Source organism: Marmota marmota, unplaced genomic scaffold (assembly GCF_001458135.2).
Source record: "Marmota marmota marmota unplaced genomic scaffold, marMar, whole genome shotgun sequence".
NCBI classification, from domain to species: domain Eukaryota; kingdom Metazoa; phylum Chordata; class Mammalia; order Rodentia; family Sciuridae; genus Marmota; species Marmota marmota.
The window spans coordinates 17,744,295-17,771,079 of NW_025999998.1; the positions used below are offsets into that span (position 1 = coordinate 17,744,295).

Here is a 26,785-nt window from a genome sequence, read left to right on the forward strand (position 1 = left end):
TTTCTTTGCTCTAATGTATGTTTTGGCATCTTTGTCAAGTATCAGATGACTGTATTTATGCGGATTTGTATATGTGACTTCTATTCCATTGGTCTTCACCTCCGTTTTGGTATAGCTCTATAGTATAATTTGGGGTCAAGTATTTTGGTGTCTCCAGCATTGCTCTTCTTGCTCAGGATAGCTTTGGCTATTCTGGGTCTCTTATTCTTCCAAATGAATTTTAGAACAATTTTTCTAGTTCTGTGAAGAATGTCAAAGGTATTTCCATGGGAATTGCATTGAATCTTTATAATGCCTTTGGTAGTATGGCCATTTTGATAATATTAATTCTGTCCAAGAACATGGGAGGTCTTTCCATCTTCTGAGGTCTTCTTCAATTTCTTTCTTCAGTGTTCATTTCTTTCATTTCATTTCTTTCACCTCTTTGGTCTGATTTAATTCAAAGTTTGTTTTGTGTGTATTTTGTTTTGTTTAGATTAGGTGATTGTAGATGGGATGGTTTTCCTAATTTCTTTGTTGTTTTTATTGGTAGTGGTGGTGGTGGTGGTGATTCTTTTTAGTTATACATGACAGTAGAATTGATTTTGACATAATTATACAAGCATGGAATACATCTTGTTCTAATTCAGACCCTAATACCTCTCCTTCCCATTCCCTCTCTCCACCCCTTGCTCCATTTCCCTTTATTTATCTTTCTTCCATTTAGCCATAGTTATTATATTTTTAATTAATTTCTTGTAGATGTACACAATGGTGTTATTGGCTGTAGTATATTTATATATGTGCATAGGAATGTTTTGTTGAATTCATTTTATTGTCTTTCCTTTTCCTACTCTCCCTTCCTTCCCTTCATTTCCCTCTGTCTACTCTACTAAACTTTTATTCTTATAAACTTCTAAACCCCTTACTGCATAAGTTTCCACATATCAGAGGAAACATTTGATTTTTGATTTGGGGGGATTGGCTTATTTCACTTAGCATGATAGTCTCTAAATCCACCCATTTACTAGAAAATGCTATAATTTTGTTCTTCATTATGGCTAAGTAACACTTCATTGTGTATATATATATACCACATTTTCTTTATCCATTCAACTGGGGAAGGGCACCTAGGTTGATTTCCTAGCTTAGCTTTTGTGAATTGAGCTTCTATGAACATTGACACAGTTGCATCATTGTAGTATGCTAATTTTAAATCCTCTGGATACATACGGAGGTGTGGAATAACTGGGTCAAATGGTGGTTCCATTCTTAGTTTTTTTTTAATAAACTCCATACTACTTTTCAGAGTAGTTGCATTATTTTGAAGTCCCACCAATAATGTATGAGTGTACCCTTTTCTCAAATCCTCACCAACATTTATTTATACTTGTGTTCTTGATAATTGCCATTCTGACTGGAGTGAGATGGAAACTCAGTATAGTTCAAATTTGCATTTCTTTAATTGCTAAAGGTGTTGAACACTTTTTCATATATTTGATGACCATTCATATTTCTTATTTTGAGGAAGTGTCTGTTTAGTTCCTTTGTCTATTTATTGATTGGGCTACTTTTTTTTCTTGTTATTGTTTTGATTTGTTTTTTTGTGCTAACTTTTTTGAGTTCTTTGTATATCCTGGATATTAATGCCCTATCTGAGATGTAGTTGGCAAAGATTTTCTCTCATTCTGTAAGCTTTCTCTTCACACTCTTGATTGTTTCCTTTGATATGAAGAAGCTTTTTATTTGATACCATCCTATTATTGATTTTTTATTTTATTTCTTGTGCGTTAAGAGTCTTCCAGTTCCTGAGCTGATGTGTTAGAGTGTTGGACCTATATTTTCTTCTAGCAGGTGCAGGATTCCTGTTCTAATTCATAAGTCTTTGATTCACTTTGAGTTGAATTTTGTGAAGGGTGAGAGAAAGTGTTTAAATTTCATTCAGCTACATATGGATTTCCAGTTTTCCCAGCACCATTTGTTGAAGAGGCTGTCTTTTTTCCAATGTATGTTTTTGGTGCCTTTGTCTAGTATGAAATAACTGTATTTTTGTGGGTTTGTCATTGTGTTTTCTAGTCTATTCCATTGGTCTCCATGCCTTTTGGTGCCAATGCTATGCTGTTTTTTGTTACTGTAGCTCTGTAGTATAATTTAAGGTCTGGTATTGTTATGCCTTCTGCTTTGCTTTTCTCACTAATGATTGCTTTGCTATTCTTGGTCTTTATATTTTTCCAAATGAATTTCATTGCTGCTTTTTCTATTTCTATGAAGAACATCATTAGAATTTTGATGGGAGTCAAAATATATACCGTATCTGTATAGTGCTTTTATTAGTATTAATTTTGACAATATTAATTCTGCCTCTCCAAGAAGATGAGAGGTCTTTGCATTATCTAAGGTCTTCTTCAATTTCTTTCTTATTCTATAGTTTTCACTGTTGAGTTCTTTCACCTCTTTTGTTAGATTGATTCCCATGGTTTGTTTTTTTTTTTTTTTTTTTTGGTGGTGGTGGGGAGTGCTATTGTGAATGGGATAGTTTTCCTAATTTCTCTTTAGCTTATTCATCATTAGAGTATAGGAATGCAGTTGATTTGTGGATGTGGGTTTTTTATCCTGCTATTTTGCTGAATTCATTGATGAGGTTTTAGATGTTTTTCTGGTGGGTTTTTTTGGGTCTTCTAAAAGTAAGATCATGTCATTGGCAAACAGAGATAGTTTGAACTCTTCTTTTCCTATTCATATCCCTTTAATTTCTTTCTTTTGCCTAACTGCCATGGCTAGAGTTTCAAGGACTATGTTGAATAGAAATGGTGAAGATGGGAATCTCTGTCTTGTTCACGTTTTTAGAGGAAATGCTTTAATTTTTCTCCATTCAGAATGATATTGCTGTGGGTTCGTCATATATAGCCTTTACAATGTTGAGGTAATTTTCTTCTATTCCTAATTTCTCTAGTGTTTTAAACATGAATGGTATGTCAAGCTTCTGGAACATTCTTACCTATTCATTTTCCAGATGAAAATTAGAACCATTCTGTTATGTTCCAAAAACAATCCCAGTGAGAATTTATAGCAATTATGTTCATCTTGTCTTCTATACAACAACTGGTTTTCCCATTCAAGAAAATCTGAATTATTCAGATATTTTATTGACATAATAAAAGTCTCAGGATTTTCTTTAGTTCCATGCTTATACTTCATTTTTGAAATATAAATATTTGTTTGCTTTGCTATTACCATGATGCCTTAAGCTGGTTATTGCTTATCTATATCAAAGCTGTTGCATTTGTTTGGTTTTCTCATCTTAGCCCCTTCAATTCACATTGTTATAGCCAATTACCTTGCCCTTTTCCCCCCTAGAACATGTGGCATGTGACAATAGTAATAACTGTCTCACTTCATGTGTGATGCGTTTTCTCATGTTGGTTCTTATTGTAATGTAGTACAACCTGATCATCCTACTTCAGGTTTTGGAGTCAGGCTGACTTAAGTTCCAGTTCTACCTCTACCATTACTACCCAGTAGCCTTGACCAAGTGAAAACCATGTATTTTACCTTTCTACATCTCCAGTTTCTCCATCATAAATTTGAGTCTCTAACTTAGAATCAAGGATTGTTACTTGGATTAAGTGAATTTAGGTATGTGGAAAGTACTAAAAATATGTACGCCATTATCATTACAATATTACTTCCTTTTATGTTAGCTAATTCTCTGCTTTTATTGATAAATTTAGTTCTTTAATATACTGTTGATTTAATTTTAGCCTATTTAACTATGTCTTTCAGTTCATTTTCCTGAATGAGTTGTATAAATTACAGTTTCTTCTACTCGAACTGTCTCTCTGTGTGCGCTTTCTTCTTACAGCAGCTAGTTAACACTAATTATGAACTCACAGCATATAAATGGTACCCTTTAAATTATACTTTATGTTTCATTTTATTTAATCTTCATCTATAAAGTAGCAGAAGTAGTAAATGGAGAGTCCAGCTTCTTAACCCAAGTTGTTTTGATCTTGAAACTCGTTTCTGAATCTGCAAGTTTTTGTTTTATCAGATGATGTTAAATTCATAAAATGAATTATGGGATTTTGTAATTTATCTTTTCTGTGGAGTCCCTTGGGACCATTGTTCTTATATGTTTGAAGAAAAAAATGCCTGACTCCAATGTCTTTTTTAGGTGATTATTTGATGAAGTATGTCAATTTTAATTTTTAAATTTATAGTCACTAGAACTATGCCTAGTTCATAAGATATTCAAATGTATTAGCCAATTATTATTGTACTTTTTAATGCTATTAATATATCTTGTATGGTTTTAATAAGTGCCTTAATACGTAGGGCTTATTTCATGGTTTTTATAATTTTCTTGATCAGAATTGCTGTTATTTTTCAAAGGGTCACTTCTTGGATTTCTTTATCTGTTATGCTATTTTTCCATTGGCCTTTTAAAATTTTTATTAACGTTTTTATTTTCCTTAGGATGATTCTTTGTTCTTTTACAAACCTTATTAAGTGAATAATGGCTCATTTTTCTTTACTTTGGCATTAATGTGGCTTTTTTGAAGATGTGACTTTACTTCTGACCACAGTTCTGTTTGTCTCTGATTATTTTCAAATTATGTTTCTGCTTCCTCTTTGACAGAATGACAATTGTGAGAAACACTTTTAAGTGTTTAATAAACTTTGTTGCCAAAGAAGATTCATTATTGCCTTTTTCCACTGCACTATTGTCTAATAATAAGTTTGGATAATCAACAACACTCATACTTGTTTTTCCTAAGTACAATTATTGAGATTCCCTTTTTGTCTCAATATGCCTTCAAATTTTCTTTCAAACTCTTTATTCAATCCATGAATCCTTTTGAAAAATGCTTTTTATAGGACATGTTTTTTTTTTATTTTTTTAGTTGTATATGGACACAATGCCTTTATTTTATTTATATATTTTTATGTGGTGCCTAGGATCGAACCCAGTACCTCATGCGTGCAAGGCACGTGCTCTACCACTGAGCTACAACCCAGGCCAGGACATGTATTTCAATTTTAAGTTATATCTATTACATAAACAAACCCTCTCTATTTCTTTCTTCTAAAATGAATGCATTAAATTATCTAAGCAATGTTGTGGTTCCCTCACTAACTTCTTTTTTTTTTACTCTTTGATTTATCTGTCTTGACTCACAAATGTCATGCTGTTAGATATTTATTTTAGAGAGCATCTATCTTTCAAGTAAATTTAACTTGTTTGTCATTTTAAGTGTGTTTTGTCTTTAATGTTTTTTGGTTTGCAACTAATTCTACTATCCATCCATCTTTTATGTAAGTTATAGACATAGAAAAATCTATGTCTATTCTTTAGTTTCTAGTTTTTATATTTTTACAAAGTTATAAATAAGCAAAGCAGATACTTTAAATATAATAGGATAAGTAACCCCTTTGACTTCTTACTACATAAATTTCACTTATATTTTCTTTAATTCTCTCACCTACTCATTTCCCCATCTCTAATATCATAACCTGGATTTATGCAACAGACTAAAGTTAATTCATTTTTGCCTTTATTTGTCTTTTCTTCTGAAAAGAATTCTGTTAAACCAATTGTTGATTCTTAACTCTAGTTTACAGTCAGCAATAGGTCTTTTCTAACAACTTATATTCTAGGGTTGTTAATTTTGAACTATTTGTTGATAGGCTAAATTAAACCTTTCTGTTGTTTGCTTATGTTATTTGGGTGCTCAAGAGCTGGTTTGCAGAAAAGTAAGTTAGTGTATTTTGTTAATCCTGCAAATATGCATCTCCTGCAATCACTAATAAAAGACAATGAACTTAGTATCAAATTCTTTGGTCCATTTCCTATAAATAGCTGAAACTGTTCTTTATTGTCTCCTAAAATTAGCTTTGCAGAGAATCTTGAGCCAGACATCCTGCATTGTTTGGGTTTTCTAAAATTCCTGAAGAGAAGCTTTTAGGATAATTTTTTGTTTGTATTTATACTGAAAATGTATATCTCTTATGAGTCATTTGAGGTCCCAACTCTTTTTATGTTTGCTTTTTGGTACTGGGGATTGAACTTAGGGTGCTCTATCATTGAGCCATATCCCTAGCCTATTTATTTTTTTTATTTAGAGACAAGGTCTCTCTAAGTTGCTGGGGAACTCGTTGAGTTGCTAGGCTGGCATTGAACTTGAGATCCTCCTGCCTCAGCCTCCCAAGTCACTGGGGTTGCAGGCATGCACCATCACACCCAGCCCAACTCTTTTTTTTTTTTTTTTGGTACCAGGGGTTGAACACAGGGACACTTAACCACTGAGCTACATCCCAGCCCTTTTTTTTATTAGAAACGGGATCTCTCTGAGTTGCTTAGGGACTCACTGAGTTGCTGAGGCTGACTGAACCCACCATCCCCCTGCTTCAGCCTCCTTAGTCACTCGGATTATAGGCATGAGCCTGTGCCCAACCCAATTCTTTCTTTAGTTAATGTTTCCTGGAACAAATTGAGTCTTTTCACCCACTTTGGACATATTTAACAGGTGTGACTTTGGTTACTAGTCAAGTCCACCATGGGGTTTCAGGTCCTGGGCTGTAGAAGGAAGCCATGGCTTCATATCTCTGTTTTGGTTCTTCCTAGGTGTATAGGTTTGGGAAAGATGTTTAGTTTTTCTAAGCCTCAAATTCACACATGTCTAAAAAAGAAAATAATGATATTAGAATCTAACACTGGGGATCACTTTGTGTGCACGAGGTGAAGCACCCACTGGAGCATCTGGTCGATATGAAGAGTCAGTGATTATTAGTCTTCAGCCTCAGAGAACAAAGCTAGTATTCTGAAGTTGGATTTCGATTTTCTGTCCTCCAAATCTATCAACTCGTCTTTCCTTGTCATCTGTTTCCTAAAATATCTGTAGGAAGCTCTCACATCTGCCTTTCATATCATTTAACTCAATTGTGCACAGTATCAATTCTACCATATTGTGTCAGTATCAATTTACTCTAATGTAAACTATTCTCTTACTAATATCACTCCTTCTTGTAGTCTTTCCTGCTGTCTCCAACTTCACTTTATTGATTGTTTTTCATAAGTTCCATATTATTACTGCTTTTCTCCTCTATACTCTTTTTCTTTCCCTTTGCCTCTTTTTCCTTTCTTTGTACTTAACCTTTTGTTTCTTTTTCTTTCATTTATTTTTCCTTCCTTTTCTTTTTCCTTTACTTCTATTATTTGCTTTTGTTTTTAATTATTCATTCTCCATAGGAAACTCCGGGATGATGCTTTTGTGGCTCCATTTAGCATCTGTACTAGTCAACTTTCCGTTACTATAACAAAATGCTGCAGATAATTATAGAGAGAAAAGGCTTATTTGGGCTCATAGTTGTAGAGGTTCTAATCCATGATCAACTAACTGATCCCTTGTTTTGGACCTGTGGTGAGGCAGCACATGGTGGAACATATCATTGTAGGAACACATGGTAGGGCAAAAATGCTTGCCTCGTGGCCAGGAAGAAAAAGAGGGAAGGAGGAAGGGGCAGAGGACCATAGTCCCCTTCAAAAGCATACCAACAGTGACCTCAAGAATTCCAGTAGGTCCACCTCCTAAAGATCCCGCCACCTTCCAGTAGCACCACCCTGGAGACCAAGGTTTTAACACAGGGGCCTCTGAAGGACATTCAAGATCCAAACCATAGTAGCATCCAGGCCTTCTTCTAACCTGCCACTGAAAGTAGATTTTGAGAGACAAAACCCCAGACCAATCCTGAAACCCTGACAGAGCTCCAATTAACACAAGTTTGCTGGGTGGGGAGAGGATCAGTTCCTGCCCCATACCAGGAGATCAGCAGCCCCTGTCTGCAAGCACTGCTAGCCTAACGCTTCCCTTGATGGACTGTGGTGGTACAGTGGATCCCAGCAAGACTCTGCAGTCAGACATTCTGGGCCAGTTTCATCTCTGGCTTATCATGTGCATCTAAACATAATCAATAATCTTTCTGTACTTTGATGTCCTTATTTTTGAAATATAAGCAGTAACAGCACCTGTATCACTGCATCATCCTGAAGAATAAATGAGTAAAATGAATGCAAAGTACTTCTAATAGTACTGACCACACAGTGAACATTTAGTGCATGCCATCTGTTACTCTGTACTTTGAGTGATACATCTTTTAGGAAGTATATTCATTAGAAAGAAAGTTTGGTTCATATGATAAGAAATCAATTAAATCAGTAATCAAGATACTATGTTGATTTAGTAGCTCAAGGATATACAGGCAAAAGCTTTGATTATCTTCTTGATTTTTTTTGTAAAGTCTGCTGCAGTTCCAGCCATCATATCCACATTCCAGGAGGCAGAGGCAGGAGGATCGCAAGTTCTAAGCCAGCCTCAACAATTTAGCGAGGGGCCAAGCAACTCAGTGAGACCCTGTCTCTAATAAAATACAAAATAGGTATAGGGATGTGACTCAGTGGTCAAGTGCCCCCAAGTTCAATCCCTGATACCACCACCCCCAAAAAAAGTAAAAAAAAAAAAAAAAAAAAAAAAAAGCAAAGAAATGCCTGATAGACAGCTTCTTATTTGAAACTTTGTTTCATATTCACCCCTCACTTCCAGGGAGTATGGAAAGACATGGTTTTGCCATTCCAATATATATAATAGAGGAAAACAGAAGCTGAAAATTATTTTCCTATGCCAGTCACATTGGAGTGGGGTTCTATATAATACCTCCAAATGTTTTATACTAAATATCTACTAGTCTTTGTTAATCTTTTCCTGTGAATGTATAATATATAATTTTTAAATATTATTTGTTGCCATATATGCCTAGTAGCTAGAAAGACTGCCAGGTCTTCATAAAAACGAGCCAAAAGTTTCTATCATCCTAATAACATTTACTTCAAATTCTAGAATCTAAAATACATAGTTATCATAGTAAAGTTTAAAATTAAAACTGAACATTTAAAAAGCTTGTTTATAAATATACTTATTAATAAGCCTATAAGAAAACATCATTTTAATCTTTTGTATTTTTCAGGGGAAAATGAGAGTAAAAAGGGGGATTATAAAGTAACTTAGAATAATATGAATCGCAGAGGGGGCTAGAGCTGGAGCTTAGTGGTAGAGTGCTTGTCTATCATGCATGAGGCCCTGGGTTGTATCCCCAGCACTACACAGGAAAATAATAACAACAGAGATGCAACAGACTATTTCTGTTGCCTGTTCAGGAGTTTCACTGCTAGCTTTTGAGGTAAGAACTCTGCATATCTCTGAACTCTGTAGAAGATAATTAAAAGCATTTCAATCTGGAATTCAGTTTTGTGAAGAAAGTATGGTTCCAGGACTCATTTTAACATTTGATATAAAGCACTAGGCTATCAAACCAAAGAACATTCACCATGATCACTGCCTCAAGGTCCAACCATGAAGCAGGAAGATCACCACAGATAGAAATCACTACCATCAGAGTGGGTGCCAACCACTCATCCCCAACCAGCTCAGACGGCTGCATACCCACGGGCTTGTGTAAAACCAGACCTTTATGACAGGCCTTAGTAACATTATTATTTTACTAAGCAGTCTTTCCAAAAGTGCTGGAAAAAAATCATATCATTCAGACTTAGGAACATTGAGGAAAACCTAGTTTAATGAAGTGGAGGTTCATCAAATGCTTGTGTAAATTCAGAAAGTAGTTCTTTTTCTCATGGTATGGTAGACTGTTAACCTCTACAAATAATTGTGACTATTGTTTTGGAAAATCTACTGTGTTCCAAGCGCTTTGTATTCATTACCTCAAAATCTTGCAACTACTTTGCCAAGTAAATGGTATTGTCTTCACATTATGGCAGTGGAGTCTGGAAGAGGGTCAGTGAGTTGTCCGATGTTATATAATTAATAAGAGGCAAATCAAGATTCACCTAGGTCATCTTCACTCTGAAGCACAATTTCTACCATTCTCATGTGATTAGACTGTGTTTATGATTATTTTGAGAATGAATTTGGATGAGAAATAGAAATGCATGGGAGTGTCAGTGTCTTCCTGCAGAACTGAGACTGTTCACCTGGCTTGCATATTTACCCCAACACCCCATGAGTGGAAAGATAAATTTAGTGAGGAAATGTTCCTACTGTCACATGTCATCTACTCCAAAAAGATTTTAAAGGTTTGGGACAAAAATGAGGGCTATCCCTAGATTCTGGGCTCTGGGTTGGGTAAAGATAGGCCCTGCATTCAGGGTGCTACTGTGGGAAGGAGTTGAATCTATAGGAAGCACAATGAGAAGCTTCACAATTGAGACTTGATCTCAATGCATGAGACCTGTTAGTGTACTTCCATCTGACCATTCTTCAGGTTTATTTGGTATGAGTTTAAAAGCAAAAGACTTCAAGGAAATGATTATTGGGCATACAAACAAAACATCACTTGTTTGTAGTGTCTGCAGGAAACATAATCATGGTCTTTTAAGTGTAATAACAAGCCTATGTTAACCAGGATTTGTGGGAGAAAAGATGCTTCAGTTTAAATGACAAAATTTGGGTGTCAGGGATTGAACTCAGGGACACTTGACCACTGAGCCACATCTCCAGGCTTATTTTGTATTTTATTTAGAGACAGAGTCTCACTGAGTTGCTTAACACCTCGCTGTTGCTGAAGCTGGCTTTGAATTCGTGATCCTCCTGCCTCAGCCTCCCAAGCCCCTGGAATTACAGGTGTGCTACAAGGCACCCAGCCAAAATTTTTCATTGCACATCAGAAAGTATCCTTTTTTAAATTTTGTACTGGGGATTGAACCCAGGGGCATTTAATTACTAAGCCACAGTCCAGCCCTTTTTATGATTTCTATTGAGGCGTGGTCTCACTAAGATACTTAGGGCCTCACTAAATTGCTGAGGCTGTATAATGCTGACCATCACCTTCCACAATCCTGGCTATTCTCCTGCCCCTTCCCTTTTCCTCCCACCCCTCTTTACTATCTAGAAATAATCTTCCTCCCATGAAGATTTTAATTTGGTGTCAACATACCTTATATACAGAGATATGATAAATTGTGGTATATATGTGTACTAAGAATTGTAATGCAAAAAAGAGAGAGAGAGTACATGTAAAAAAATAAAAATAAAAATAAATTGCTGAGGCTGGCTTTGAACTTACCACCCCCCTGCCTCAGCCTCCAGAGTCACTGGAATTAGAGGCATTCCCACCTGCCCAGCAAGGGCTGTCTTTTCTTAAGTGTATTTAGAGACCAAGTTTCTTTACCCTCGTTTTAGACTAAATTCATAGAATCAGACCGTGGTTTCACAAGAGAATGAAATAATAATTGGATTTGGTGGTTCTGACCCCATTTTTCCTTTTCTTTTACATTTTCTGCTTTGGTTCAAGTGTGGGTGGGTCATAAGTGGGTGTCCAGGGATACCCACACAGTTCACATTCCTAACTCTTGAGGTATTGTTAATTTTGTTTTTTGATACAGCAACCCAGCTTTAGGCCTGGAGCTTTTGAGTTATGGTAGAACACAAAACAAACACACTCTTGATTTCAGTGGGACTGACTCTCCCGATGCTCTCTCCTTCTTCACTATCTGACCAAAGCAGATAGACTTCCTTTGTTGAGTGGGTGGTCTTATATTCTTGAACCATCCTTTGCATGCACTGGCTGCAATCAGAGTAGAGTTTTTACAGATCTCATCATGCTTTAAACACCTTCCGCCTCATCTTTGTTGATTCTGCTCACAATAAAGCCATTCTCATAATTACTGAATTCTGTAGCATTGGTACAATGACATTAATTTTCTGGCTACTTGTTCCCATTTCTATTTTACACACTTTTAAGAAACATGAAAGGAGGTTGGGTTTGTTCTGGATTGCTGTTGATTATTTAGTAAGTTGGATATTTGGCTGATTGCTGGTTAGCCATGCAATTTCTCCATTGATCTAGATAATACCTTATCATTTCATTAAACAGAATTACTCTTTTATTAAACCAAATTACCCTGCTTAGAAAATGGCTTTCATTATCTATATTTTCTGCAGCTCTTCTTGTTAGTAAATCCTTCTTCAGTGATAATATGTGTATCTGTTGTTCCTTTTATCAGTTACCACCAAATTGCTCATAATGATAGATCCTTTGGGGAAGTTGGGGGATCTTTCTTCCCTTTAATAAGTACAGTTAAATCAATTACGCCAAATTTCAAATTGGTCCTAGTTTCTAAGGACCACCACATGCAGTTTTATTTCAAACACACATCTGTGGAATTATCTGGAAGAAGTCTTGATGAGGATTTTTTTTTTTCATTTTTAATATATGAGCTAGCAGTTGAACTTAGAAATTTAATAAGAAACACTACAGAAAATTTTGCTCTTGGAACATGTCCTGTTACTTCTAAATCTCATATAAGGCCTATGAAATGTTTTGAACTGCTCAGAACAGGAATGTAATGCAAACACAAGGTAGTAAGGGTGTCATTGATTCTCCTGCTTTTGCCAATATTAATGACAAGTGATCATTAATAGAGATTAATTGAAGAGAAGAACTACCTAGCCAAGCTGTGAGCTACATCAGAATGAGACCATGACAGGCCAGGTGACAAATTCATAACAATAATGGTATAACATGGTATAATCATAGTATGACATGTAGTATATGTTTTCATCAGCTTTTTTGTTGCTAGGATGAAAAGACCTAACAAGAACAATTAGAGGAGTAAAAGTTTATTGAGGGCTCACAGTTTCAGAACTCTCAGTCCATAGATGACTGACTCCATTCTTTGGGCCCTGAAGTGAGGCAGAACATCATGGTGGAAGAGCACAGTAGAGGAAAGAAGCTTGGGATGTGGCTTCAGGAAGCAGAGAGAGCACTCCACTTAACAAAATATATACTCTAGCTGGGCTCAGTGGAGCACACCTGTAATCTCAGAAGCTCGGGAGGCTGAGACAGGAGGATTGCAAGTCCAAAGCCAGCCTCAGCCTCAGTGAGGGGCTAAGCAACTCAGTGAGACCCTGTCTCTAAATAAAATACAAAATAGGACTGGGGATGCAGCTCAGTGGTGGAGTGCCACTGAGTTCAATCCCTGGCACCCAAATTTTGTCATTTAAACTGAANGTGAACTGGAGCTCTCTCTAGTATCTTGGCCTCTCAGCTCCTCAGAGCCTCCACAGCTCACTGATCCTCAGATTTTATTTTGTTTTCTTTAAGCTAGTTCTTCTGGCTTTTTACATAGCAATTTCTCATCACTGAAAGTGAAGTCAAAATATTTTTACATTCAAGATTTGCCAATATCTATTTATTCATTGCTGTGTAATATTCTGTTGAGCCAGGCGCGGTGGCCCATGCTCGTAATCCCAGAGACTCAGGAGGCTGAGACAGGAGGATGGCCAGTTCAAAGTCAGCCTCAGCCAAAGCGAGGCCCTAAGCAACTCAGTGAGATGCTATCTCTAAATAAAATACAGAAGAGGGCTGGGGATGGGGCTCAGTGGTCAAGTGCCCCTGAGTTCAATCCCTGGTACTCCCCCCACCCCACTCCCACCCCCACAAAAATAATGTATATATATACACACACTCTAAAATCATGCCCACAGTTACCTACCTCCTCCAGCCACACCCTACCTGCCTATAGTTACCACCCAACTAATCCTTTCAAGTGGATTAATGTACTGATTAGGTTAAGGCTCTCATGACAGTCATTTCACCTCTAAACTTTCTTGCATTGTCTTCCACATGAGCTTTTAGGAGTACCTCATATCTAATCATAACAATGTACATGTCAAATACGTTATAAAAATAATGTGATTTTCCTGGCGTAGTATTTTTTGTTTATCTTTGATAGAGTGTGCAAAAGCTAGGCCCTTAGAATTTATAATCTATATTAAATAATCTCCTGAACACCATGGTAGATAAACACCAACCAACCAGCTGGGCATGGTGGCACATATCTATAATCCCAGCAGCTCAGGAGGCTGAGTCAGGAGGATTGCAAGTTCAATGCCAGCCTCAGTAAGTTAGCAAGGCCCTAAGCAACTCAGCGAGGCCTTGTCTCTAAATAAAATATAAAAACATGGGCTGGGGATGAGGCTCAGTGGTTAAGCGCCCAGGGTTCAATCCCTGGTATTAAAAAAAAAAAAAAAATCAACTGAGCTGAGAAGTAGGGTGTGTATGCAAAGATTGTGTGACACTGAGAAAATGACATCCCATGCTCGACTTCTTTATCCACTTTTCCAAGAAAGACCTGAGAAGTACTGTGTGTGACCCTGTATCACCTTTATAGATCCATTCTGCAAACAGCATTACCCAGTGATTGATAGCAGAAGTTCAGCAGCCAGATCTAGCAGGTTTGAACTCTGGCTGTACCCCTTATTACCTCTGTGTATTTGAGTGACTGCATGTAATTCAAAGCCTCAGTTTTGTCTCTGTGAAATGAGAACAAGAGTATTTCCATCATATCATTTTTAAGATTTTATACAACAGTACTGCATGTAAAACATATAGTGCTTGGCTCTGGCACGTGCCTGCTAAGTGTGGATTATTATTACAAGGCCAGTAAAAGAGGAGAAACTTCTTAACCAGAAAGATTACATGTATAACCGCCCCCTACAAAGTCATTTTCATTTCATTGCTTTGAAAGGCCACATGCAGATACACAGCTCTTTCAAGCATTTAGAAGTGTTACTTTTTTGGTGATTATCATACTGAAGGGAGTTGTCAACATATCCAGGAAGAAACATAAGGGGTCTGTAGCAGAACACCACATGGCTTATAGCAGGGTGGTGGCCAGAAGGCTCAGGTTGAAAGATACTACTCTTTTCCTCTGGTCTATTAGATTTTTGACCTCTCGATTGTTACTTGCCCTAAAATTGTTGGTGCTCAATCCACCTGTTCTTGAAAAGAAGAGGGGCCTTGGTTTTCCTAGTCCAGTAGAGTGTGAGCCCAGGTACCTGCAGAGAGTCCTGCATTACTGTTGTGGGATGTGCTGCTCCCAGCAAAGGGTACTCCATCTTTCCTCTAAGCTTTTGCTCTATGTATTGTTACCAAAACGATCCATTACCACTCTTTGATAGTCTGACTCAATCTTTAGTCCCTGCATCATCCTTGGGAGCAAGTAAGATGCAGTACAGGACCCTGGGTTGGAGCCCCAGTACTGAAAAAAAAAAAAGAATCAACAAAGTAAGATGCAGAGTAGACTTCCCCTTAAGCAAGAGTCCTCTTGGGATACTGGCAATATCTAAAACATGTGCACCACAATTAACCTGAGCTAATTAGTTATCTTCCTACAGGTAGAAACAAACCCATTGGTTTCCCACATTATCTTCTTTATTTATTTGGGAGAAATTCAGAAATTTTTCAAATTAGATTATTTCCAAAGTTGTGTGCGTTATGAAATGTCAGAGGAAAGTCATCCAACCCCCTCCTTCTTTCCACGTATAGTTCCAATTTCCTGACGCCAATTTCTTCCTTCTAATTACAAGCACTCCAAGAAGAACTAGTTTTTGCAACTCAGCATGAGAACAAGTAACTCTTATTTCTTCAGGCTGAGTTGAATACAGGAGACTTCCTGAATCTGCCAGAATACAGCTGCCTAAGGTACAAGATAAGTCTTCCCTGTTCTATTATTTTTTATATGTTAGCACTGAGGTTCACGAGGAGCAATATATGTGATCAGAGCCCTGTGCTAGATATTTTTGAAGGAATTTTGCCCTGGTGATAAGTAATATGGAAAACGGACTTTTTTTTTTTTATTCTAAAGGGTAAGATTAAAAATATGGGTGTTTTGACTGTGTGTTAACATTAATTTTAAATCACTAGGGTGATATGGTTGATATAGTTGTCAAAGCCAAGTGTACCTTTTGTTGTCCTGCTGTTCATTCATGGGGGACAACAGCGTATGCTCCTTTGGGAGGGTGTGAATGTCACATCTCAGGCGCAGTCCGAGCATCTTCTGCTGAGGTCAGCATTCAGAATTATCCCTGTACTCATTTTCTCATTTCCCTTACAGCAATATACTGAGTTTGCTGAATTATGTGAATTCAGAGTTAGTGAGCCCAGGACACAATCATGCTATTTATTTTAGAAGCAAAACTTCCCTTTCTTCTGGGGTTCACCATGGACCTCCCTCTCTTCCTTGAGCATTTCATGCCTTCCCAGCTTCTAAAATTGGTTCCTAATGAAGGTCGTATCCATGCAAAACAAAAATAATTCTGTTTTCATTGTTCTTATATCATTAAAATTTCGTAAGTTAGGTTTTAATTTCCTGAATATAAGTTCTTTTGCTAATGCAACCTTTTAAAATAATCTAGAGCCAATCTTATCCCCTCTGAAAACCTTGAAAATGGCAGTACTCTCCATTTATCTTAAATCTGAGAGCATAACAAAAAGGCATCAGATCAATAGCTCTTTTCTTTTTTTTTTCTTCATGTTCAAACCACCAAATAAGAGCCTTAGCTATTTGTTTATCAAAATGTGTGCTGATGCTTTTTAATAGCTCATCATGTACCAGGCACTACATTAAGTAATTGACATTGCTTTAACTGATTCAATCAGTACAATATAGTAAAGTAGATTTAGTATCTATATTCGAAGTGAGGAAATTAAGACTATGAGAGGTTAATTTCACATAGAAAATGAAGCAGCCAGAATCTGGTCATCTGGCCCCCTCCAAATCACATAATGTCATAGGTGTGATGGGGGATTTTTTTTAAAAAAAAAAAAGCAGTATAAAGTGAAGTACTGTGTAGTCTTCACCGTGAAAATTGGCTGCAATTAAGTCAAGTTTTCTTGCAGTCTGGGAGATCCCAGTATCCATTCATGAGCACATGAGACAGACAGAGAGTAGTTTCTTCCTCTTTTCCAAATTTTCTGTGGCTCATTCTTGCAAAGGAAGGTGGTATTTGAGAAAAAAAAAAAATGACCATGCAGGCTGCATGATAATTACCATAATTCTTAGTGAGGTCAGAGATTGTCACATCTCAGAGTTCAAGACTGAATTGAATAAGTATCCTGAGGAGAATTGCATGGATGCATTGAATCAAATGCCTTCTAGAAAATACATATTCCTTGAAAGAAAACAAAAATTCTGTGTGTATGTACTGGATTTATTTTCTGTTTGTTTATGACTGGCATTGGGTTTTCCAGCGAGCCTGTCTCCTGTTCACTTGTTGTCTTGTGCTCTCCAATGCTAACCGCCATAAGAACTAGGTATCCAGGACTTAGCGTAACAGCTACATATTATAAATTAAGTGCACCCTCATAGTTGTCTGTGCTGAGGAGCCCAACTGCAGATTCTGTACCATAGTCTCTTCCTTGAACAACAGTGAAAATGGGAACTGGATTTCAGTTGAGGTTTTCCATATTCCGTGTGTCTATACAAAGAAGGCTGAACATCGCTAAGTTCTTTAGTAAAATTGCAAGTCAGCTGCCTAATTATGATTGAACAAGGCATGTTCCAGAGACCTTCCATTTTGACTTTAGCTTACTCTCGATTTCCGGTAATGATGCAGACTTTTACACCAAGTACGACAGTGCTATGATGGGCAGCCATTTTGTTGAGGAAACTGGAAACCCTCACCCTTTTAAACACTGAGCTACAGACTTCGGTCCTGTTATTTCTTCCATTTAAGGTTACATTTTCTGCCTCCCCCAGACAAATGTCACTTCTCCATCTTGAGAACAAAGACAGCATTTGGCCTTTGGTTATCCCAAACCCAAATCTTTGCCCCTTTGTTTTTAGTACTTTGCCATTTTGATTTTGCTTTTTTAATTTGCTTGTGACTCTCTGCTTCCCCCATCTTTTTCTTTTTTTTTTGGTACAATGATTCTTACCTTGTCTTTCCCCAGTCCGTTTCTGACCTGGAGAGACGTACAGCATGTTATTGTCAGGACTTCCCGTGCGGGACATTTGAACGCTAATGACTGGAAAACCAATGCTGCTGGTTTTAAGGGTGAGAACTTCTTTCATATTCTGTCACAGGCAAAATATTTTTTATTTTTCCCCCATTTTAAATGGAGAGCAGGAAAATACAGCTCCTCAAAAGAAATTTTAAATTTTGTGCTCACACAGAGCTTGATCTTTTAGTAAATAAAAGGCAGCTTGATGTTTTTTAAAATTAAAACTACACATATAATAAGGCAGACTTCCTTGTCTTCCCATATCATAGAGGTCAGGTTTTTAGATCGACCAACTCCCAATATAGTCGGCCTATGGGACTCCTAATTAGCTTACTTGTGCTGTCATTGATGATCTGAGTTGTATTTTAACAATGTATTTTAAAATTCTTTGCCTTCTATAGTGATTACTTCCTCTTAAGTAATAATGGATAGATGTTGTTCACTGTAGTGTAACACTGTTAGTCCATGCATTCTGTAAATTTTGTTTTTGTTTTTGTTTTTTTTGTAACTTCCACAAACAGAAAAACAGGCATACTTCTAAGAGATGTTATTTTGTATAGACCAAAAGTTCTCATGAAGCTTTGTATCGTTCAGTCCTTATGCACCTATGCACAGGTATAACAAGCATTGAATATTTTCCCCATGGCTAATGCATTTTTTATATTATATTTCCTTCCAATGGTCTTATTAATAGCATTCATTTTATTTATTGTCAATGATAATACATATTGTAATAAAAGAAAAATCACACAGATGTTCTAAGGTTTAGTATAGTTACTCAAGTTGAAGATGACTTAAACTTTAATCAACTAAGTTTTAACTAGATTACTTTTTTATCACACATGATTTTAAACTTACTCCCAATAATTTTAATATTATAACATAGTCCCCTGTGCATAAGAACAATGTGCCATACCATAGGAAATATCTACTTAAATAAGATTCTGTTCTTCGAACTGTAGGTAATAATCTGAATAATACTGAGCAAGACATTTAATTTCTAAAGGTCCTAACTGCCCAAATTTATGCATTTTGGAAACTTAATAATATTGTCTACATGTGATATCTTAAATATGCTCTTAATATATCCATAGGGAATTATGCCTAATATATGCAAATAGTATGTTGGAATACGTATTTAAAAATTATTTATAAATAGCTTATAATAGACTCGTGCTTAGCTAGAACCTATCAATGACAGGTAACCAATGCACGTAAATAGTACTTTAAAGTTTTCACCAAAAGCTTTGTTCCATTTTTTAAAAAAAAGACTATCCCTCTGATTTTGAGTATTAGCAAACACCTCTTCCATGCTTATAAAGGGCATAATGCAGCAATATTCAATGAATTTTTTAATCTTAAAGAGTTGTCAGTACCTGGTGGGATCCTATTCTCTGTAGCCCCAGTCAAGTCACCTGATCCCTACCTTATAACATCATCAGGGCACCATCAAAATTATTTGAAATTTATTGTTCTAGAAAACCCAGAATATATCTTCCATCTTGGTTAGCTTCCACATGCGTCCAACTACTGCTGTATAAATCCACGAGGATTGGAGCAAGGAACTGACGCAGAACCTTGGCTGGTTCTAAGGCTGGAGTGAACTTCTTAGCAGAAGGTTCACAAACTAAGTACGTTGACCTCCATGAAGCTGAGGAATCAACTTTAACCCAAATAAACGTCTTAGTTTTACTTATTCCTTTTTGGCAACTTAAAAGGAGCAAATGGTTCTAATAAAACACACAGCTCTTTTGAAAACCCCTGTTGGTTTTGAAGAGGGGGAAACAGAGGATTTAGACTAAATCACCAGACCCAAACCTGAATCTGAAGGGGGCTGTACGCTGCTTCTGGCAAGGAGGAAATAGTATTTTACTATTGCACGTGGCAATATTTAGTATAATATTTCACTCTACTCTTAGATGGCTGCCAAGAGTAACAATTAAAGTTCGATTTTTCATAGATGAATTACTCTGACTGGTCTGGGCTCCCAGTGGAATTGTTTTGTAATTTTGTTGATGGCAAGCCCCATATTTCATCTAAACATGATCATAATGAGATGAATTTTTTAAAGAGTTATTTTCTTCTGTACTCTAAACATTTCCATCCCCTCCCAAGTGTCTCACAAATAAAAGCGATTACGGCAGAGGCTAGCGAAAGAAACAACGCACTTTGGGGAAGCAGAGAATACAGGTCACCAGGACCGGAGGAAAAAAGCAGGCTGACTTTTTATGAAATGAGAACTGCAGGAACAAAAAGACCTAATGTTTGGAAGAGGTTCCTGCAAGGAGAGCTCAGTAAGACCTCGTCCTTTCAATTAAGTCAGCTGACTTTTGCAGGCCTTGCTGAGCAGAAATCTATGCCATACATTTCTCCCTAGACAGGAGAATACGAAAGGAGCCTGCCACCAGAAGCCTGTGCCCACAGGTGCTCTCCCCCAGTCCCACCCTACCCAGATTTAACACTGAGTGAAATGTATGCATGAAATGAATTCAGAAACGCCTGTGCTTCTCTGAGCTTGCTTTTGTGACCTAATGATGAGCATTTGATTTAGAGTATGTAAAAAAGGGGGTGGGGGGTGGGGGACTGATCTCAGTGATGGAGATGTTAGTATCCAACAGAATTTCTTTCTCATCTGGTAAAACAGAAGCCACTTAGAGTAGCTACCAATTCAGTTTGGGTTTTGTAAATCAATAGATATTATCACTGACAAAGAAGACCTACACCCTAAATAGCAGCCCCTGCCAAATCTACTTTACAAAACCTCCCTGTATGTCTTCAGACAGACTGGTATGTCATACCTCCCAGGCAAACAGTGAGGTTAGACAATGGATGAACTAGACAGCTGGGGGCCCTCCTAAAGGCTTGATCCAGACCACCCATTTTGTGTTGTGGACCTAGAAGGTGGAAGGCATTCCCTGGTCCTGAAGTAGCTGTGGGCTTCCTGCTGACAGGTTCTTATGCAGGCCCAGAGGTGGCTTTGAAACAACAAAGAAAGGGGCTGTCTGCTGATTATCTCTGTGTTTCTCAGAGAGGAGAGTGGGATTACCCTGGAGTTTCAGGAGATAAACCAGGAACCCAGAACTTTCTCTAGTCCTGTGTTCTCATAGTAGCACTTTGTAAAGGATCCAATAGTGAGATTAGCTCTCAGTAAGGGAAACCCCAAAGATGCAAGCCACTATCAACATGTTTATGCTGATGGCACCTTAATTTTTGAAAATCTTAATAGAACTAAGATTATTCTGTCCTGCTGATTCTTGAATAATAATAATAATTCCTTATAAATGTCTTTTATAGTAAGTTTTTCAGAATAAACATCATCCAATGAATACACATTATGAAAACTGACTAAATGTCGATTTGCCTTGTTCATTTGTGAATAATGCTCATTAAATTTCAAACTACACCTTTTGATTTTATAACTCCTCCAGAGAAAGTTTTTTGAAAAATAAATGGGACAAATATTATACATCAAGGAAAGAATCTACTTGAAATTGTAAGTGTGAATAGGAAATTGCCTTAGATCAGATGAATGGGTTTGGTATTTTGCCAGTGGAGAAATGAAATCTAAATTCTAGTATTTTGCTACTGACCAACATGTGTAATGCCAGGAGATGACTCTAGCATTAAGCTCTTTAGGATTTTGTCAGGATTATCGCTTTTTCTCCCTTAATCCTTTCCCATTTCTTTTATGACAAGGTTCTTCTGTTTTGTTTTGCTTTCTCTTCTTTTTAATTCTCCCTCCACGCTCCTTAAAATGTACCAAATAGCTGTAGAAGTAGGGAGGGCTTTTTTCATCTGGGTGGTTTTCTTCCCAGAATTTAATTGATGCTGTCTCTTCACTTTTTAATATTTCCTAGCAACTTCAGTGTGCCAACCCAACTCATGTTGAAGTGAACCCAGGAAGTGGGCCAAAACATCGGGGGCTCCATGGTGTTGCCTAGTCAGATCTGCTCTGGCATCATTCACATACACAGACAGACATTTTTGTAACACCTATTATTATTTTCCTGAGGTCTAATCCCCAACAGTCATTTTAGAGAAAAGCATCAATGATCCTTCTCTCATCTTCTAAAATTAAACCCAACCTCAGCAACAGAAGGCATCTAAGACAGAGAATACCCGTTTAGTGTCTTATGTGTACATCCAGCAGCTCTGTTCAGGCACACAGGATTGTGGCCCCAGAGGGCCATCCAAAGACTTTCATTTGGGCGTTCTTGATAGTCTGTCAGTCATTTCAGTTTAGGAGGAAGTTAGTTAGCTCTTGGGGGAGAGCTATTCCCTTCTACTGCTTTTATATAAGTAAACTACCAACCCACCGACCCTCTCTCCCCCATGTTCCTAGGCCAAGCAGCCTGGTTCTGACTCCTGACCTTTGGTTCGAGTATGCATTTATGATCATGATGGAATGCATGGACGTCAGTGCTCTAGCTTTATATGGAATTATTTGTATTTGGATTGTATGACTGTATACAGTTAAACTCTCTTAAATCTAGCAACAGGAATAGACGTCAGATAATAAATTAGGACCTTCTGTCATCTTTACTAGGCGAAAGATGGAAAAAAATGTCATTGAAAAATCAAAAATGACAACTCAGTGAGCGAGGGTACCACGCCTTCCATTTCACTGCCCTCCCAGACTATGTAAGTCTCTTTTTTTCTTCCAGCATGTTGCTGAAACCTCCCATCCCCACTGACTCCTTCTTCCACCACAACTAAACTACTAGATTTTTTTTTTTTAATTTCTAACTGGTTACCCACCGTGGGGAAAATGATTGACAGTCTAACGTGACCTCTTAGCCTGTGAGACCTTAACTTTTAATAACCTTTATTGCTTTCAATTGCCATCCATTTATTTCCACGGGCAGGGCTAGTAATTTTAAGATGTTCCAATATATTTTGAGTACCTACCCATTTTGCTTTCACTTTGTAACACTTATTAAAAGGAATTAGAAATGCTGGAACCATTAAGCATGCCAAACGAGAGGTTTTGAATTGTTGTTTTCTTTGTTTTTCACGTGTATGAAGTGATTTCTAATGCTCTTGCCATGGGAAGGGGTAAAGTTTCATTTTGTTTTATTATTTCACTGTTCAGATAATATTTCATCTCTGCCACCTAGCACGTGGATTTGCTGCTGGTAGCTGTGGTTAAAGCTACATAATGCACCTTAATTGGTAATCCGTACATTGCATTTTTGAAGAAAGGTCAAAGTGAAGTGTTATTCATATGATTCGTGTCAAAGGTGGGATTAGAATCAGATGCTTGACTCTAGTTCAACCAATTTGCAAAAAATATAGTAATTATTACTTGGAAAGACAGAGGGAGGTAAATATATTTGATTTTTACCTAATAAAATTTGCTCCCTGAAAATGCCACTATGCCACCTGATTTTTTTTTTTGTCTTTTGAGATTGTATATTTTCCTTCTACCATTGTGCTCTGTGACCTCACCCTCATTCCCTATTCATTGACTTAAAGCTGTTTTTTTCTTCTTATTTATTTGTTGGCCATTGTATATGTGAGCTTATTTCTACCTTATCTACAAAAAAATATATATGTGAATCACACATAACTTAGGAATGTTACTTTACTTAGTTTGTCTGGTGGAGATTTACCTAAATGTCTACATGGGAATATAGGTGGCCTGACAGCAAAGTCTGTTGAGTCATGGCTTAATCTAGAATCTTATATCCACTAGTCCCATCAGAATGTTCTACTCACACCTACTAAATACGTGAAGTTTAATAATATGTCCTGCAAATGAAAAACCTTTTTTTTTTCCCTCTGCTGGCCTTTTACTGCATGATGGTGTTAGATTTGCTGGACTTTGAGTGTTTTTACTTTGGTTTGGTTTTGTGTTCCTGTAAGTTTTAAACACATAGTTTTACACTTTAAATCCATCCTCAGGCCTAGGTAGTAGAGATCTTGCCTTGCCTAGCATGCATAAGTCCCCGGGTTCAATCCCTAGCACACACACACACAAAAAAAATCCAGCCTCAGGATAGAATTTAAATGATAGTTATACTATTTGCCTATTATTTCTATGTAAGATATAATTAGGAGAATTATGTTTGGAATATTTTTGGTTTTGCCACAGTCTTAATAACCAAGTTATATTTTCTGTGGCTTTGAGGAAGCAAATTAAGAATTGTGCACCTTGGTTTTTGCAGAATGTGGGTGTCTAATAACCAACAAAATTAGAAGGCTGATTGAATGAAAAGTGCTTTAAAAATGGAAAACACCAAACATAGCTGGGCAGGGTGGCGCATGCCTGTAATCCCAGCAGTTTGGGAGGCTGAGGTAGAAGGATCACGAGTTCAACGCCAGCCTCAGCAACAGCAAGGCACTAAGCAACTCAGTGAGACCCTGTCTCTAAATAAAATACAAAATAGGGCTAGGGATGTGACTCAGTGGTCAAGTGCCCTTGAGTTCAATCCCCAGTACCAAAAAAACAAAAACAACAAACAAACACACACAAAAAAAAAAAAAAAAAAACACCAAACATAAAAAGAAAGTCTTAAAGGTATATTTTCATGCTATATCTGTTTTCTCTTACCTGAAATAAGGATAAATACATGGAACTATATTGTAAATAAAGTGTTGTTTGGGGAATTGAAAATTAATTAAATGACATAAAATGGGCTACAAAAAAAAAATTGTACTAAGGACTTTACAATGAAGTTATCATTAATGTGTCTTCAGATGAATTTACTCCACAATCGTATATCAATGTTACCACAACTATATGTAAATTTTGTTTTGGAATATTTAAATGCTGTCATTAATTCACCCTAAATGTCCTAAGTCATAATTGGTTACTTCAATATGGAAACTAGAAACAGAAATTCAGGTTGATTGTGGACTACCAACATCCTGTTGACTCTTTAGTAATTAATATGCCAAATAAAAACTATAAGTGTAAAACCTGATAGCAATAAACAAAAGCTTCTATTTAAGAGAAAGTCAGTGTTTCTTTTTGTGTAATTACTTGAAGAAATCCAAATTACTAACTCTAATGAGGCTGGACCTCCCCAGTAATTTTATTTTATTGTATTTTATTTTTTGCAGTACTGGGGATTGAACTCAGGGCCCTGCACGTGCGAGGCAAGCACTCTACCACTGAGCTACATCCCTGACCCCACCCCAATAATTTTTAAAACTCCTATTTTAGCACATGACTTTGGCTGTTCTTAATAGTAGCAAGTCTTGATATTTTCTAGTGACAGTTGGTATTTTAAGCAAAATAAAAGTTAGCAAGCCCTAAAACCAGTGATTATAGAGGGTGAGTAGCAAGAGCCAGACAGGGCTGTTTTGAAAAGTATGTTGTGATTATGAAGTACTGAAATGGATTTCTTTGAACCACTGATGATTGGATTCTGAATCCAATTCCAAAATAAGATTTTAAAAACTTAAGCCAAGACACAATCTTATCTAGAGACTATTTTGAAATTTAACAATCATTTTCTTAATTTGAGATTTCCTGGGTTTTAAAATCAAAGATTCACTCTATATAGAGTCTCAGAGCCTGGGCTTCAGTCAGACAACCTGGGATCGAATTCCAGCTTTAAAAACCAATGAACAGTATATCTAGCCATCTTTACACTTTTCTTCTAAGCTTTATTCAGATAAATGTATATACAGTGAGAAAACACTATTTTAATTCATAGTATAATGCATTTTTTTTTTTTTGGTGCCAGGGATTGAACCCAGGAGTACTTAACCACTGAGCCACATCCTCAGCCCTTTTTATTTTTTGTTTTGAGACAGTGTCTTACTAAGTTGCTTAAGGCCTTGCTGAATTGCTGAGGCTGTCCTCAAACTTAGGATCCTCCTGTCTTAGCCTCCTGAGCTGCTGGGATTACACGCAGGTACCCCCCTGCCCAGCAGTATAATGCATTTTGACATGTATACATACATCTTTATAGTCACCACCATGATCAAAGATCCTCTCTATGACCCTAAAACATTCTTTCTTTTATTCTCCTCCCTATGCCCTGCCCTACATTCACACCATGCAGCCCTCGGGCTACTTTCTGCCATAGTTCATCAGATTGCCTTTTGTAGGCTTACATCTAAATGGAATTATTTGAAACTGACTTCTTTATCTCCATCAAATATTTTCAGATACACCTATGCCATTAAGTATATCAAAGTTTGTTCCTTTTTATTGCTAATTAATATTCCACTGTACGAATATATCACAATTTGTATATTCCTTCACTTTTTCAAGGATGGCTTTCTGGTTTCCAATTTGTAGTTATTATGGGTAAAACTGCTACAAATAGCTATGTACAAGTCTTTGTGTGGGCAAACTGTAATTTTTTTAAAATATAAGACCAAAAAAAAAATCTCTCAAATTTGAACAGAGACCCCAAGAAGTGAGGGAATAATCCAGAAACCTAACCAGATATAGACCATTTCAAATAGCATGCATGGGACTTGTTCACCAAAAAATCAAGGGGATAAGAGGACCCTTGTAGGTAGAATGAAATGAGCCAAGAGGAAAATGAGGAACAGAGACTCCTATAAAGAATTTAGTACCATTTCTCACTCATAGGTTACACTTAGGCAAATTATTTATCGCCTATATTTCCTGTATCACTCTAACATAGCAAATTCAGTTGGGAGTCTGTACAGATTTTTGTATAATGAAAATTGAACATATAGCTACTGACATGCATAGAGCTGTGCCTGTTAAAATTATGCATGTCAATAGAGACAGTAACAGCCCCAATTAGGGCTCAATACTTCATAGTCACATATCTCCTGCAACTCTTATGTTCTCATCTTTGTATTATTTTCTCCAATTTGGATTATTTGTTTGCATTACATATTGTGATTTTTAGTTGAAGATTCTGGATTGATGTTTAACTTCTTTGTGTTTTCTTTACTTGCTTTCTTTTCTTTTTTCTTTTTCTTTTCTTTTTTTTTTTTTTTTTTTTTTTTTTTT

At 36.8% G+C, this 26,785-nt stretch overlaps 1 protein-coding gene across 4 annotated transcripts in view; it reads left to right on the forward strand.

The window, feature by feature from the left end:
* Window positions 1-26,785, forward strand: part of Pcsk5 (proprotein convertase subtilisin/kexin type 5) — a 448,718-nt gene that overhangs the window by 224,064 nt on the left and 197,869 nt on the right. For all 4 annotated transcript variants that reach the window (XM_015492940.2, XM_048806923.1, XM_015492941.2 and 1 more), the window contains one exon: window positions 17,788-17,891. In XM_015492940.2, the coding sequence (XP_015348426.1) occupies window positions 17,788-17,891 (104 nt within the window). The remainder of the gene's footprint in view (window positions 1-17,787; window positions 17,892-26,785) is intronic.